At 57.9% G+C, this 15447-nt stretch overlaps 1 protein-coding gene across 1 annotated transcript in view; it reads right to left on the bottom strand.

Moving 5' to 3' along the window:
- Positions 1-15447, bottom strand: part of PTPRN2 (protein tyrosine phosphatase receptor type N2) — a 730665-nt gene that overhangs the window by 26551 nt on the left and 688667 nt on the right. The window contains 6 exon segments of the mRNA XM_047695171.1: positions 3251-3288; positions 3291-3320; positions 3322-3372; positions 3374-3421; positions 4293-4412; positions 14331-14408. Coding sequence (XP_047551127.1) covers positions 3251-3288; positions 3291-3320; positions 3322-3372; positions 3374-3421; positions 4293-4412; positions 14331-14408 — 365 coding nt within the window.

The following is a 15447-nucleotide window of genomic DNA, read 5'->3' on the forward strand; positions in this document are numbered from 1 at the left end:
AGTCTCCAGGTCTGGGGCATTTTTTCTGATGGGGCTGAGCACGGAAGTAGTACATTAAAAAAAGAAAAAGAAAAGAACCCCCAGACTCCCTTGTTTAGACTGTACCGGTTTCAGAAAACCGTCACTGTGAGGGGCCAGGAGCGCGGCAGCGTCCTGTTTATAGCTGGTCAGCCCCATTTCTGGTAGAGTGCACCGAGGATAACTGCTCTTAGACGGAGTCTCCGGTAAGTGCCCTGCGGTCCCTGTTCTTCCGTGACAGAACAGAGCAGCTTTCTCTGGCGGCGGTGACCGGCCGCCTCGGCTGGACCCAGGGAGGGCTCGCTGCGCTTTAACCCTCCACGCTGGCCCTGCCCCGGCCGAACCTATTTACGAACAGCCAGAAGCCCAGCGTGCCTACGGCGTGCTGCCCGGTGGAGAGTTCTGTTTACAAGGGATCAGAAGCTTGTATTGTTACAACATAAAACATCACAAATAGAAAAGTAACAGCATCACACAGTCAACAGAAGCGTTCACCTGGTCCACCCCAGACAGAGGCGCAGGGTGTTCGTGCAGATAAGCGATACACAGCTGTCGTGTTTGACTCGATTAGAACAAATCAGCAGTCGGCGAAAGGTTGCAAACGTTCAGAAAAATGGATATTGTATATATTTCAGCAGGAGGAATCCCTGAGAAAGAACGATTAGTGATACAAACCAACCCGTGGGTCCCTGAGTGAGGAGGAGCCGCCATGCCACCAACAGCAAGCCCAGGTCAGAGGTCGTTAGAGGCTCAGAAAAGGGGCTCCCCACACTGCCTTGCAGCAGAGTCACAGCCTCCAATGATCACTTTTGTGACTATGCAACTGGGCTCATATTACTAGCTGCAGCATCACAAAAATGACACTGGCCGCCGCTCACGAGCCGGCAAAGGAAGGACTGTCCGTCTCTACAGGGTCAGCGTTGCGCGCCGCTGCGCACAGCAAGGGGGAGGCTCAGAGACACGGACGGAGAGAGAACTTTTAAAAGCAAAGCCCTCCCAGGTGATGCGGATTATCTCCGGGCTTTAGCCGCTCCTCTCTAAAGTGGGAATGTGCTCCCTCTGGACCCCGAAGTGTGGAGTCACACGTCTCAGTGCCTGACGCACCCTGGCCAGAGCGGGGGAAGGCGGGGCGCGTGGTCGGGGACAGGGGTTGGAGGGGGACCTGTGCATAAGGTGACCAGTGTCTCTGGAAGCCGGTGCCCCTTTCCGATTGCTGACTTTCGGGAGGCTCTTCTGCCCAGAAAACCCCAAGGCTTTTGATTCTAATAGACTGGCACATGTCACCTGAACAAAAACCTCCCGGAGCCTTATCTCCCAAGCCTCCGGGGAGAGGGAACTTGGGGCATCCGTGTTTCTCGGGGCAGGATGTACGCACCGAGGGCTGGTCGGGTATGTTCCGTTCCATATAGGGATACGGATTTCCACATCCGCCCATAGCACGTATGTGCAAACACACTGGGTGAGCATAAAGACGAAGCTGGTCTCTCATTATAGCCACGTCCTTTGCCCAGTAATGACTGCTTCCCAAGATGCTATCTCAGGAAATGCGTCTAGGTCAGATTCTTAGGTAGCCCGCCTTTAGAAAGAAACATGCTTTAAGGAAAGTTATCTGCTAGCCAGGACACAGGGATGGCCTGAGAGGGAACTGTGCAGTCTGTGCTTTGGGGTGTGTTCAGGACTCTCTGTACTGTGCTCGCTCAGTATCTCTGGCCGGGGTCACCAAACGTGTGCCACGACTGGGACACCACGTGCCCATCTCTCCGGGAGCTCTTTCCCGCGCTATTTGATCCAAAGAACTATTCAAATAAAGATTTTGTTTTGCTTTTCAAAGTAGACTAAAAGGCAAAAGAAAGAGTATCACAAAAAACTTAAGAATGTCTAACACACAAATTCAAGAAACACAGCGATCAGCCTGAAACCCCACTGTCTCACATGACATGGCCACTGACTCAAGGACAGTAACTGCTCGGATACGAATCCCTCCAGGGTGGGGAACCACCCTGGGCTAAGGTGCACTTTATTTCCTAGTTCGTTGTTCTGGATGTCCGCCTGCTTTTGTGGTGAGGCGGGTTCCAACTGGTTAAGCATGAGAGGGCTCCACTGAGCCGAGAGCTCGGGCACCGCGCCGCTCAGCACCTGCCTCGCTGGGTGGCTGCTCATTCTTGACCGCCACAGGGAACAGCTAGTGCTGGCCCCTGTCACCACCGAGTCCAATGGACAAGCCAAGTTTCCATCTCGAATTCCCTCCTTTTTTGCCTTGTCAATAGCTTCCTGAAAGATGGAGTCCGGCATTGATCTCAACAGCTCAGTAAACACCCTCTAGTGCCAGACAGCCCCCTGGGCAGCCGCTGGTGGGGCTTGAGCAAAGACTGGATGTTTCCAGACTGTCGGCTTCCAAACTGCACTAGAACACACAGTCGTGCGATAATTCCATCCACGCTCTCCCCAAGGTCTAAGGTCCCCCAGGCCGGATCCGGGCCCACGTCTGTTACATCTCATTATCCTGTCCGACCAGAGAGTATCCAAACCACAAACCTGCGTTTTCCTCATCAATATCCTGTGAAGCAGGAACTTCAGGACTCCACCACGTGGAGAGTCTTATCAGAAACAATGACCACATTTCCACAATTCTAACGTGGCTACGTCCCCCCGTTTTAACTCCTGTAAACCCAGAAAACACCTTGCAGGTACAATGTACCGTCATCGAACCCCCTTCCCCTCCCCTCTCCCTTGTGTCATACAGAAGATACCGCTGACCCTGGAACAGCGCGGCTCTGAGCTGTGCTGGTCCGCTCACACCGAATTTTTTTTTTCAATAAATACAGGACGGCACTGAAAATGTATTTTCTCTTCCTTGTGACTTTCTTCATAATGTTTTCTTTTCTCCGGCGTACTGTACTGTAGGACCTCAGGGCCCGGCGCACCTAGCACAGCAGGATGTGCTGATTGACTTCTGTCACTGGTAAGGCTTCCAGGCGACAGAGGCTTATGATAGTTAAGTTTCGGGGGAGCCAAAAGTTAAACATGTATTTTCCACTGTGTCGGGGGCTGGTGCCCCAAGCCGTGCTGTTCAAGGGTCGACTGTACGTTTATGATCTGTAAGTACAGACAGATGGTGCGTCGTACAGCCAATGACCCCTTAGACGCAGGAAACCTGGTGTTGGACCGCGCTCCCTCCCCTCACGCCCGCACTCCAATCGCGCTACCCTGCTTGCAGGGCTGTTTGTCATACCTGCGGAAATCCAGGAGGGACCTCGCGGAGGAAGGCAACTCCCCTGGTCATACCAGCTTAGGAAGTGGAAACTGGGTCACGGTGCGCGTCTCGTTGGTTTGCAGGTTCTTCAGGTAGAAGCCTCCTGACGAGGAAATCCTCGCACCAGATGTGCTCGGAGACAAGGTTCACCTGGACGGGAGGATGGGGGTTGGGGGGGAATCGGGAGGGTTAAGCATTGTCTGAGCACGTGCACTCGAGCAGCGAAGGGCTGAGCGCTGCGGGGACGGCACATGGGTCGGCAGAGGCTGGACCAGCCCTCCTACCTTCTCTGTTTAACTGGGTTTATGCAAACGCTAACTGTGGGTTTTTAATATCGCCCAGGTGCATTAGCCAAATGGTTAGAAAATTATGTTACAATCCAAATACATCCTCTGTATTTCTAAGCCATCCAAACCTGCAAAAAATCTACTGCTTTGGAACAGAAACAACAGGGGTTCCACTGCACCCTGAATCTCGCGGAAGGTGGTACTCCCCGAGGTGGAGAGGAGACTGGGGTCCATGCAGACAGCGGGACTGGGAGCCTCTCGGGGTCAAGGCCATGCTCAGTGGCCTAAAGCCAGGACTCTGAGCTAGGGCTGGTCCTCACGCCCCACCCCCCACGGGACTCTGATTTTGACTGATGTAATGCTGAACAACAGGCTCATGCGGGTTCGTGCTGAGCTGCCAAGTTGGCACCATCATCGTCGATGTGGCAGAGGGTCCAGCAAGGGAAGGGAGGCTCGAACTGTGCTGGCAGCTCTTCCTACAAAAGGCCCAGGAGGGTCTGTGCTCGGGGCCTGGCTCCATAGGCCTCCTTGGGACATAAATGTCTTTGGTTCCTTCGTCTGAATTTGGAACCCCTAAAGCTTTAGAATTTATGCCAGAGCCCAGGGCGCCATAGCACAGCTGTTTGGAGGGTCCGGGGGTCCATGGACTGTGGGGCCCTGGGGATGCCTGCCTGCCTGCCTTCCGAGGAGGGGCCCTGCTCCAGCGGGGCCACTCGTGTCCTCTGCGGGAGTACCTCGTAGACGTGGTAGAGGTTGGAGCCTTCGTCGGGCCAGTAGTGGTAGCACTGCCGGACGCCGTTCTCCGAGAGGGGCGTCAGCATGACGATGACCACGCAGCCGCTCTCCCACACCATCTGCAGACAGAGACAGGCCACGGCCACCGCATGACTGCCGGGTCCCGCGTGACGTGTGCAATCCCTGCGCTCCATGACATGGGCCACGGGGGCTTGCGCACGAGCACTGCCCTTTCCTTGGCCACGCCTCCTCCGTGGTTGGCTTCCTGTCACAGGGCTGAATATGCCCTGTAGCTTCCACGCTCCACAAAATTTGAAAAACACACCACCAGTGGCTCATTCCACACCGTTTAGAACCTCTTGAGACCCACGTTCAGCCGTCTGGCCTCCCAGCTTTGGATCTATGGAGCGAACCTTCTACCACACGGTACCATCAGGCAGCGTGGCCTCTGACGCTGTCCCCAGCAGCGCCGCTGGGGGCATGTCCGCTCCTGCATACGGTGCAGACAGAAACTGGTCGGCACGACTGTTTTTCGGTCATTGTCGTTATTCTGCATGACTAGAAAACCGTTTTGCTTTGTGAAGCTGCCGTCCTATGGGAAGGCAGATTCTGCTTACAGAGAGCCGTGGCTGGGGTTTCATTTACCTCCACGGAATATGGCCCACGCTGGGCCACGAACACAATTCACAGTAGCCACGTTACAAGCCACAGCGAACGGATGGACACACACCCAAACGTGGGAGGAGGGCAGACCCTGGTCCTCTGCGGGGCTTCCTCTCCAGCTCCCAGCCCAGTGGCCGTGGACTTGTGTGTTAACCCTGCAGTGTCATCACCCAGACTGCTGGTTCCGTGGGCCACGGGGAGGCAGCGCTGCAGAGCGTGTCAGCCTGGTGAATTACAGAGCACAGACAAGTCTGCTTTGCCTGTGGTGGGTTACGGGGACTTCACAGAAATATTTACAAGCAACTGCATTCAGACGTAAATTTAGTATCTAAGGGAGCTTCTATTTCTTTTAAATACAGATAGAACGATCCAATTAGAATCTCGTCATTTAAAAAAAGTCCACATAGCTCAGTTATAAAACACGTTTCCTCCCTAGTTCACGTCACTAACCCCCTTTAAGTTATATTTTACGAAGGGACAAGTCCACGGGGTTCCCCTTTTTGAATACTGATTTATATTTCCGCGTGATGGGATACGGTCGATGCCTTTCCCGCACGGCCCAGTGTCTCATAATCCTGGAATTTCATGGAAGCTACTGGTGTTTATGAAAAAGCCCACAAATAAATATGAATTTCACCCAGACCTTCATGCCTTCTTTTTCCTCAGCGCATGGCCCGCCACGGGGGAGAATTCCGGGCGTGCGTCTCTCTCGCGGCTCGCAGGCGTCGCAGCCTGCCCCCACTAAATTGGTCCTTCCCGCACAGACCGTTTAATGTGTCTTTAGAAGGCGGAGAAGCTCACTGAAGCCATTATGAAAATGAGGAGAAACACAGATTTTTATGAGGTACTAAAGATACAAGACCTAGACCGTAAACCAATCATTGAACACTCGGCTTCTGCCGCCCCAAGGGTGACATTAGGGAAGCCCCTCGTTTGAGGACGGGGTCCTACCGGCCGGGCCGCCTGCTCACCTGGCCCGGCGCGCCGGGCAACTCTTGTTCAGATGCCCATCAGCTCTCCAAGACCTGGCTGGGATGAAATCCAAATGAAACACTTTGAACAAACATCCTAGAGGCCACTCTCGGGATCATATTGCTTTTAGGTCACCTGATGGCCTGTGGGCAGGAAAGGGGGACTGAGTAAATCATGCCAACAGACCGGCCCGGGCTTCTCGTCTGTGTTCCCACTAGGCTGTGCAGGCGGGAGGCGTCATGTGTGCGGGCCGCCGGCCCTGTTCTCGCCTCGCACCAGCCGCTGACCTGCACGGTTACTGTGGGCTCCGGCGGGATCCAGGACGCCGGAGGGACCAGAAACAGGGACCGGTTTCTCTGCTTCCGCTTCTGCGGCTTCCCCGGGCCTCGGGGCCGCTCTCTGGGGCATCCTCATCTCTCTCTTCCGGGAAGCAGCGGTCCACCCCGAGGATCTCCATGTGCCGAGTGAGTGAGCTAGATGTGCAGATGCCAGAAATGGTGATTTCTAGCACTTTCCTGTCCAGTATCAGCGCAACACGCCCAGTCACTGCCTGGTCTACCGGGCACCTTCACGAGACACCCAGCACGTCAGGAGGCTGCGACGTAACTGAAGTCCCCACTGAGAGCTGGGTCGGCACAGCGCCCTGTGGTGCGCCCCAGGGGTCTGCTGTCCTGCCCGCAGCTCCCTCCGTCTGGTGACTTTTCCCAAATGGGAAGCAGCTGCTTCCAACCCCGGATGAGGCCACCAACGTGGGTGGAACATGAGCCTTCGGGGCTGAGTCCTGAGTATAAACGGGGCTGTGCTCAGAGGAACCGGGTCCCACTTGCTGGAGAGCCTCTGCTCGGATGCTCCGGGGCCGCTCAGACCCGGAACGCCTCCATGGCATGGCTTCACGCACCGAGGCGGTGGCAATGGCGGCCTCTGGTGTATCTGGTCCCTGCTGGCCTCTTCTTCGGCAATGGTGTGCTGCAGGGTTGGGAGCGGTCCCAATGTCCTGTGCCACCACTGGCCACCAGTCCCTAGGAGCCCGCCCCGGGCTGTGTCTCCAGGATGACGCGGCAGATGAGCATGCCCGCAGCTCCAGGGCCACAGACAAGCCTAATTAAAGCAGATGGAAAGAAACCGCAGTGTCTCTTCATCCAAAGTCTGTCTTGAAAACTAACTATTCAGCAAACCAAACTCTTTGAAAGCCCCACAGAGACCTGATTAAAGGAAAGCTGACCCATCCAAAATCGCAGGACACCCAGGTCACGTTCTCCACCAGGCATAAAACTGCTCTCTGTACTTAGATCTCTTGTGATGTGTCCCTTTCTACCTTTGTCATCCTTGTTCTGTGCTCACGTTTTTCTCCCACCGGCCCAGCATCTCTGAGAAGACCAGAGGCTGGTCTGGACGCCATCTCCACTCTCCCCAGCAGCCAGGACCGTGCCTGTTTCTAGTGGATGCTCGGCTGAAAAGAACATATGTGTTTAGAAGAGACCCCTTGAATATTTCTGTAAAAGGAGATAAAGAAAATCCTGTCAAAGGCAGGCCTGGAAGGAGTTCTCCCGGGACCTGCTCAACGCCGGAAAGGCTTTTTGGTTTTTCATTTCCTTAGCACGGAAACCATGTGCACGGGTGTTGGAGCCGTGGGCACGTGAGGTGGACGGCTCTTCTCGTGGGCGCTGTAGCCCCCACAGGCCTGACCGTGCAGCTCATTTCTGTGCTGGACTTACTTTTACAGGTTGAGCAGAGATATCTGAAGTCTGGCCAAGAGGAAGTTGACTCACATTTTAGGAGTCAGTTAACAAGGTTTAGTACCGCTTACGTTTTCCTCCTTACGGGCTCACTGGCGTCCGTTGGCTCTACCATGGTCTGAAACACGTCCACGAGGGGAAAACAAGTGTCTGGGACACTTTCTGCAGTCGCGACCCCCAACCCGCCCTCGGCCTCTCCGAATGCTGCGGCAGGCTTCCTGCGGTCACAGGCTCTGCATCAACCACCCTGGGGACAGGCGCACAGCTCAGAACGCGCCCACCCAACCTGCTGCTTGATACACAAGCACGTCCGCGCGAGCCTCCCTTGGCGATGAAGACGTCGTCCACGCTGGCGGTATGATGTTGGGTGCCAACACCCTGCGCCCAAGCTGGTCACATGGCCGCCATCCCACAGGCCGTACACGGCAGTCTCGACCTCTGAAATCCCCTCCCACCAGGCGTGAAGAAGGCATCTCAGTGAGAAATCCTTGCCGTGTCCCTGGAACGGGGTACACATTCTCTAAGGAAGACGGCGCGGCTCACTTAGCTGGAGGCTGCTGGGTGCGAACCCTGGTCACGCAGGGGTTCCCAGAGCCAGGGCACATGCTTCCTGGCACGCCTGCTTCATCCAGTCCTGTGCAGTCCCTATGGGCCCTCGTCACAGTGTTTGGACATCTAGGATGCTCCCTGGACCCGAGGGAGTGTCGCCACTTGGAATCATCTGCTGTCCTTCAGCCTTGCTCACTTTCCGTGAGCGACGTCTGTCGTCTGCTTAGATGCACGTGCCGGCTCAGGCTGCTGCTCTCTTCCTCCCGGAGAAGGAGGGAGAGAAGCGGGGTGGAGGTGGGTGAGGAGGGGGACGGAGGGAGGGGACAGGGAACCAGGAACGCACTTAAAAACGAACAACCAGGATGTTTGCAGCTGTGGTCTGGAATACCAGCCGAAAAAGGAACTCAGGTGGCCCTGGGGGCGCCTGGGGGGCTCCATTGGTGAAGCGTCTGCCTTCGGCTCAGGTCGTGATCTCAGGGTCCTGGGATCGAGCCCCGTGTCCATAGGGCTCTCTGCTCCGCAGGGAGCCTGCTTCTCGCTCTCCCTCTGCGTCTTCCCCTGCTCAGGCTATCTTGTTCTCTCTCAAATAAATAAATCTTTTTTAAAAAAGGAGAGAAGACACTCAGGATATCTGTCTCTCACCGAGGCCTGCCCGAGTGCAAAGGCTGCTGAGAGGATGCAGGGCTCTCCGCTGTGTGTTCCCTACGCAGTCACAAGTGCTCAGCAGATCAGGGGTTTCAAGCCCCATGTTGAGGGGCGGTGGTGAGCTTGTGTGTAGGGAGTCCGGTGAGACGATCTATCTGCGATAAAACATCCTGGCACGTCCCGGGCGTGGGACTGGGTTTTCCCAAGAAATTAACTCTACTCAGTTCCTGTATTTCCTTTAATTTAACCCAACAATGTGCTTGAAAACCAGCCAGTCCCTAAGCTAACGGGGCCCCGGAGCCAATGTCCACTTCCACAACTCCTCGCTGCCCCAGAAGCAGGAGATCCCTTCATGCATGACCCAGAGGGCGTCCAGGGGGAGACCAAAGACAACGCATCACGAGCATCACAAGGCAACGGGGCTTTGGGGACAAGCTCAGGCTCTCGTGTGGGGCCTCTCAGGACAGCCAGGAGCCCAACGTCTGACCTGAGCCCTGGTGTGATGTGGTCCCCTGAGGGAGAGGGACGAGGAGGCCGAGGCGGCCCTGGAGCTGGGGGAGGCTGGGGCTGGCCCTGGGGACCAGGCTGGGGCTTCTCTGGACACTGGCTTGGCTCCTGTGGGCTTGGACGGTGATGCCTCTGACAGGGCCATGTGTGGCCGGAGTGGACTGCCCAGGCGCCAGCCACCTCCCTCCCTCTGCTCTCCACCAGGCAGGGGCTCAGGGCCCCAAGGGCAGGGCAGACGCACGGACTCGGTCCCAGGCCATGTCCGGGCTCTGGGGACCTGCCATGTGCTCGCTCGGGCTTTGTCCAACTCTTCCCCCCGGGTCCCCTTCTCACCTCCCCCGCCCGACCCCCAGCGGAGAGTGCTCGGGAGAGGGAGCGTTTGCCTTCTTGGGCTCTCCCACGGGACCACGGCAAGAACCACGATCATGAAACCCTCCGTTCAAACGCAGCCCATGCCTCTTGGGAGAGCGAGCCCCAGTGAAGGCTTCGTAACAGCGCCTTCGGAAAGTGGGGACAGGACGCGACGGGAGGGCTTTCTTCTCGCTGACACGCTGCTAACAGCGTCCTGTTCGCGCCCGCTGCGCACCAGCGGGACCCCCGCCGACGGGGCGGGCCCTCTGCCCTGGGCTGCGGACTCTGCGCCCGTCCCTGCGCCCGTCCCTGCGCCCGACCCTGCTTGTTGGCTGCTGGTTCCACCTGAAAGAGCTCATCTGTCCGCCGGGACGGGCCGCTGGCCTCTTGGCTGAGCCGCCCCGTGGTGAATGCGGGTGACAACCAGTCCGCATCCTGTGGAGGATGTCGCAGGTCCTGGGGCCGGGGGGCTGCCGGTGCCCCACTCGACCGCTCCCATCTGCAAGTCGTGCTCTCGTATCCGAGCTCGGTGAACGGGGTGGCTTGACTTTCTGGTGGCGACGCATCGGCGCGGCCACCGTGGAAAGCACCCGGTTCGGGCCGCTTCCCCGGTAATACGAGAGGAGGGAGGACAGTCGCCTGCCTCCTCAGATCAGGCTTCCCTCAGGTGAAAGCTGTCCTCACGTCCTCTGGAGACGGCTGCCGTGGAGCTCAGCCCGCGGGCCCCAGGACGCCTCGGGGGCACGGAGCTCACTGCCCGCAGCTCTGACATGCTCTGGGCCTCGAGAGACAGCGACACGGCACCTTCGTCGGCAGCAACATGTTAGCTGTGCGAACGTCCACCGTCTCCGCCGGGAGGCTGCCTGCCTTGCGTTTCTGCAAGGGGACGGGCCCAGGAGCAGCGCCTCCCCCAGCACGGCGCCGTCTTCCCTGCGGAGTGTGGGCAGCAAAATCCTGAGATCTGGAGATCCGGGTCTGAATCGTGCCCTGCCTCCAGCTGGCTGTGTGGACTCGGGGAAGTCGTTAGGGCCCCCGGGCGCCAGCCTTCTGGTAGAACGGGGACCACAATCTTCTCCCACTGCAGTCAAATAAACCTAGGATGTACCTTCTCTGCCGTTTTTACAAGCAGACTTAAGCAGCCTTAAGAACTCTCATTGCCACCATCCATCCCAGAACGTTCCGTCTTCCCGAACCCAAACTGTCCCCATTAAACACCAGCTCGGCCCCGCTCCCCTGGCGCCCACCCTCCGCTTCCTGTCTCCCGATCGGACTCTCCGCAGCCCTCGTACGGGGGCCCCCAGGGTCTCAGGTTCACCCTCGGTCGTCGGGGCGTTGGTGAAGGTGGCTGGCCGCAGCCCCCGCCCAGGGTCAGGCACATAGTGAGTTTGCAGTGGGATTTCCCTCTCTTCCTGCTCCTTTCCTTCCATTCCCTTGGACTCCAGAGGCCCCTGTGCATACGTCTTTCTCTCGAAGGAGCCACGCGGGCCACACCGCACAGCGGCAGACACCCTCCCAGCTCAGAACGTGTGTTCCCGCCTCAGTGCTTGAACCAACGGACGGCTGGCCTCTCCCGCCTCCTCCTCCTCCTCTGCCCTCCTGTCCCGACGTTCCCCTCCCAACACGGCTCGTCGACGCCCAAGCTTCCCAGGGCCTGTGGGCTGTCACAGGCTGCGGGACTGTCCGCTCCCCGCTGCAAGTTAACTGAGCAGTCCTGGGGACTTGCGCGTTCTGGACATGCTGGGCCTGGCTTGGGCCCCCTCGCTGACGACCTCCCCCACCCCTGCTGCCCGGCAGCCTCTCTCTGGATTCCTGCGGTGGCCACGCATCTGTCTCAGCAGCAAAGTGTTCTGTCTCATTCAGTGCTCTCCTCCCAGTAATGCGCGGAATAGTGTCCCCCAAAGGTCACGCACACCTGGAACCTGCGGACGTGACCTTCTTTGGAAATAAGGCCTCTGCAGGTACGTTTAAGACGAGGCACACTGGCCAGAACAGACCCTTAGTCTAATGACCAGCGACCTTGGAAGAGGAGCAGAATTTGAGCCAGAAACACAGATATCCTGTGGGGGCTCACTCCGGGGATGGAGGCCGGGGGAGCAATGCGTCCATGGGCTAGGGGACACCCCGCCGTGCTGGCCACGACCAGAAGCTGGAGACAGAGACAAGAGCAAGTCCCCCGCAGAAGCCCTGGGTGGAACCGGTCCTGCCCACACCTGGTGTCAGGGCTTCTCTGTGCTACTTTGTTAAGTCACGGCAGCCTCGGAGAAGCTGTGCCCCCGCCTTCCCCGTGACCATGGTGTCTGGCCCCAGGGCATCTGGAGTCGAACCAGTTTCTTTACGACAGACTTCTCAGTGGCTTCGGCGTGCTGTCGTGTACAATAATCCCAGAGCGTGAGCCGGTCACCTGCAGAGCCTTCTTGTCCCGGGATACCTACTACCGTTTGGAGGGACACTGGCGTGTTCTGAGCAGCGTGACTAAGGCTGCGATCCCACCCGTGGTCCTGTTTCTCCTGTTGCTGCATTTAAGATGGCTTCTTCCGCCTGGGTGGCTCAGTGGGTTAAGCAGCTGCCTTCAGCTCAGGTCATGATCCCAGTGTCCTGGGATCGAGTCCCACATCGGGCTCCTTGCTCGTCAGGGAGCCTGCTTCTCCCTCTGCCTCTGCCTGCCATTCTGTCTGCCTGTGCTCGCTCTCTCTCCCTCTCTCTCTCTGACAAATAAAATCTTTAAAAAAAAAAATTTCTGAGAAAGCCTCGGAATTTTAAGACGGCTTCTTCCGTTCCTGAATGTCAGACCTACAGACACTCTGGAGAGTGACCCACGCCCTGCAGACCCTGGTGACATGATGTGGGCCACCCTGACAACTACGTCTGTCTGGAACACGGGGCAAGAGAAACACCACAGTGCTCGAGTCCACAAGCCACGTGACCTGGGCAAAGTGGAGGCCTCGTCGTTTTATGACGGCGAAGATTGTTTCAATGCACACACAACCTTCTGGATGGGACCCGGTCCACGATAAGTGGCTGTGGACGTGCCGGCTCTTACTGCTGGGGTGTCCTTGTGCCTTCCAGAAGCCTCGCACGTGGGAAGAAATGGCCGGCACCTCACGGTTGTTAGAAGCGGATGGCGGGTGAAGACTGAGGACTCTGTCCTCCCGGCGCACAACTTGGAATGTTCTCTGTCCCTCCTCCTGAGCATTGGAAGCCAGGGAGGTGGCTGGAACGGGAAGGCAGCGGCACGTCGGTGATGTTCTATGAGCAGAGCGATGATCGTGGGCTCCCGTGAGCCTCAGCTGAGCCTCTGCACGAAGGTCCCCCAGAGCAGGTGTCCCAGGACCAGGTGGCCCATGGGTGCTGAGCTCTCCGAGCAGGGAGGCACACCACGCAGGCCGCATGGACTCTCTGGGTGTGACGTGGGGGAACGTCGGCGTCTCGTGGCTCGGGACCCGCTGGTCCTCCCACCATCCTAACGTGAGTTTAGCGGCTCTGCGCCACGGTTACAGGTTTGGACAACAGAACCCTGAGGCTCCGTTGGTTTATTTTCTTCAGCAGCGTGACGGCTGCGAGGCACAGCCCGGGCTGCATAGACACGCTCTGATCTTGTTTCCACGTGGTGGCTGCGGTAAGCTAGGGTACCCGGGATCGACACGCTGAGAAGGCAGGGGGCGCGGTCCAGACCCTCCCCCAAGTTCTCCAGAGCCCCCTGCCCCGGGTATGCACCCTGTTGCAGGTGGGGAGGCCGCAGGGGGCCGACGGCACATTGGGGAGCAGAACGAGAGACTCTGGGGAACAGAAGCATGGAGCCCGTCAGCCGGGGAGGCCTTTGCTCTTAGAACTGTGACGGTGGACGCTGGCGTCACCAGCAGGGGTCTAAGGTAACCCTGTCTGAGCGCACGGCCATACTGCCGGGGATGGGGGCTTGCCGCCCTCCCAGGTGCTCCGTCTGCTCGCCCTCTCACCTCTGTCCTCCATGGGCTCGGCCGGGCGGTTGGATGTCCCCGCCAGGGCTGGGGACAGCGGCGTGCCTGACGCACAGGGGAGTTGGCGTGACCGTGCCACCTTGCAAAGCCCCTTCCCCCTTAGCTCTGTGGCACAGCAGAGGCCGGAACAGGACGTGGGGGGAAGGACGGGAGGCCCCTCACTCTCCTCTCTGCCCTCTGGGGCTCGTGCTCATGCTGGCTCTCAGGGGCTGAGCCTCCGTCTGGGCGTCCAGGACTCTGCTGGATGGAACAGACTAGCCTGGCCCTTAAAATGCAGGACAGAGGGTCTCCAAGGAAGAGGAGCTGTTATTTACCTCCAGAGGGAGAGAACCATGGACAAGGACACATTTGGACAGAATGCAGTAATATAAACACTTATTAATTCCATTTCCTTCTATTTCATGAAATAAAATTTTAAAGTGCTTAGAAAACTTAGGATCTTTAAAGCATTCAATCTCTCGAGTTTTGAAAAACAGAAGATTGAAAATAGAAATAGAATAGAAATAGAAACCATCAAGTAACACTGGATGAGTGCCACCCAGAAACGAGTTTACATTTACTGAATCGGGTCCAAGCCATTACTCACGGCCCGTCTGTCAAGGTCTCGTCGTCAGAAGAGTTCTGACTCCCACAGACTCACCTGCCAGAAGTCGGCCACGGTGGCAGGCAGCGGTCCCTGGGTGGCGATGTAGGCGGGATTCCTAGGGTCGTGATCCATCTGCAGAGACAAGATTAGAGGAACAAGGATGAGCCAAAAACCTAGGATACAACCAGGAAAGAGAACACGGCTAAGGAGGTGAAGGCAGCATGTCCCGGCCGGACGCCGGCCCTGGGGTCGCAGAGTGAGAAGAGCAGGCCGGGCTTCCTTGCTGTCCCTCCTGATTGCGACAGTGCTTAGACCTCAGCAGAGCCCCGTGGCCCTGGGCGAAGACAGGCGGGGCGCTCATGTGGTGGTGTGTGCAGGGATGCCAGGGTTCTAGACCCGCCCAGCCATGGGCCAGCATGTGTGGCCTCCACCCCAGCCAGGAGCCTCGGCCCCGGCCAGCTGCCATGTGAGCTGCCCACACGCGTACTCCAGGCCACGTGCAGGGGTGTGGCCAAAAAGCCCCTGTGGGAACTGCAGGTGTGGGGCTGTGAGAGGTGAAGCCGGGGCCAGACCCATGAGACCCCCTTCGGGGTCCCAGAAGAATGAATGGAGGAGTGCACCCTGCCTCCCACGAAAAGTTAGCTCCTCTCACATGGACGCAGGTTCCCATTACCCGGAAAGGGGTGCCGGCACCCTGGGTCAGACTGGGGGCCTGCGAGAGTGGGGTGCGAGCCTTCCGCCACAGATGAGCCCAGCCTTCCGGCTGCTAGTTTCCCATTCCAGTCCTACAGAGCCAGGCACAGGGCTGGGCAGAATACGCCGTGGGGGGCGTTCTGGCTGGGTGGTCTGTCCAAGCGCAGCCTGCTGGTCGCGACAGAGGGCGTCTGGCTTAAAATACCTTCATTATGACATTTAATTCAAAGATGTCTAAGCAGGAGAGCGCAGGGAGAAAGGGACCCAAGGAACAAAGCCTGGAGAAGAAAACTGGGGGGAAATGCAGTCTGAGGGTCATCGAATGGACAGCCCCTTCCCTCCCGGGACTTCCCGGCCCGCTGTGCACCCTGGATGGATGGCACCATGGGGGGACGGACTGGGCCTCACGCTGGAGCCTCACCTCGGCGCCAGGCGTCTGCTCCCCCGTCCATCCCTGATTCTTTCCCACCTGGAGCTA

This window comes from Lutra lutra, chromosome 11 (assembly GCF_902655055.1).
Source record: "Lutra lutra chromosome 11, mLutLut1.2, whole genome shotgun sequence".
In the NCBI taxonomy this organism is placed as follows: Eukaryota; Metazoa; Chordata; class Mammalia; order Carnivora; family Mustelidae; genus Lutra; species Lutra lutra.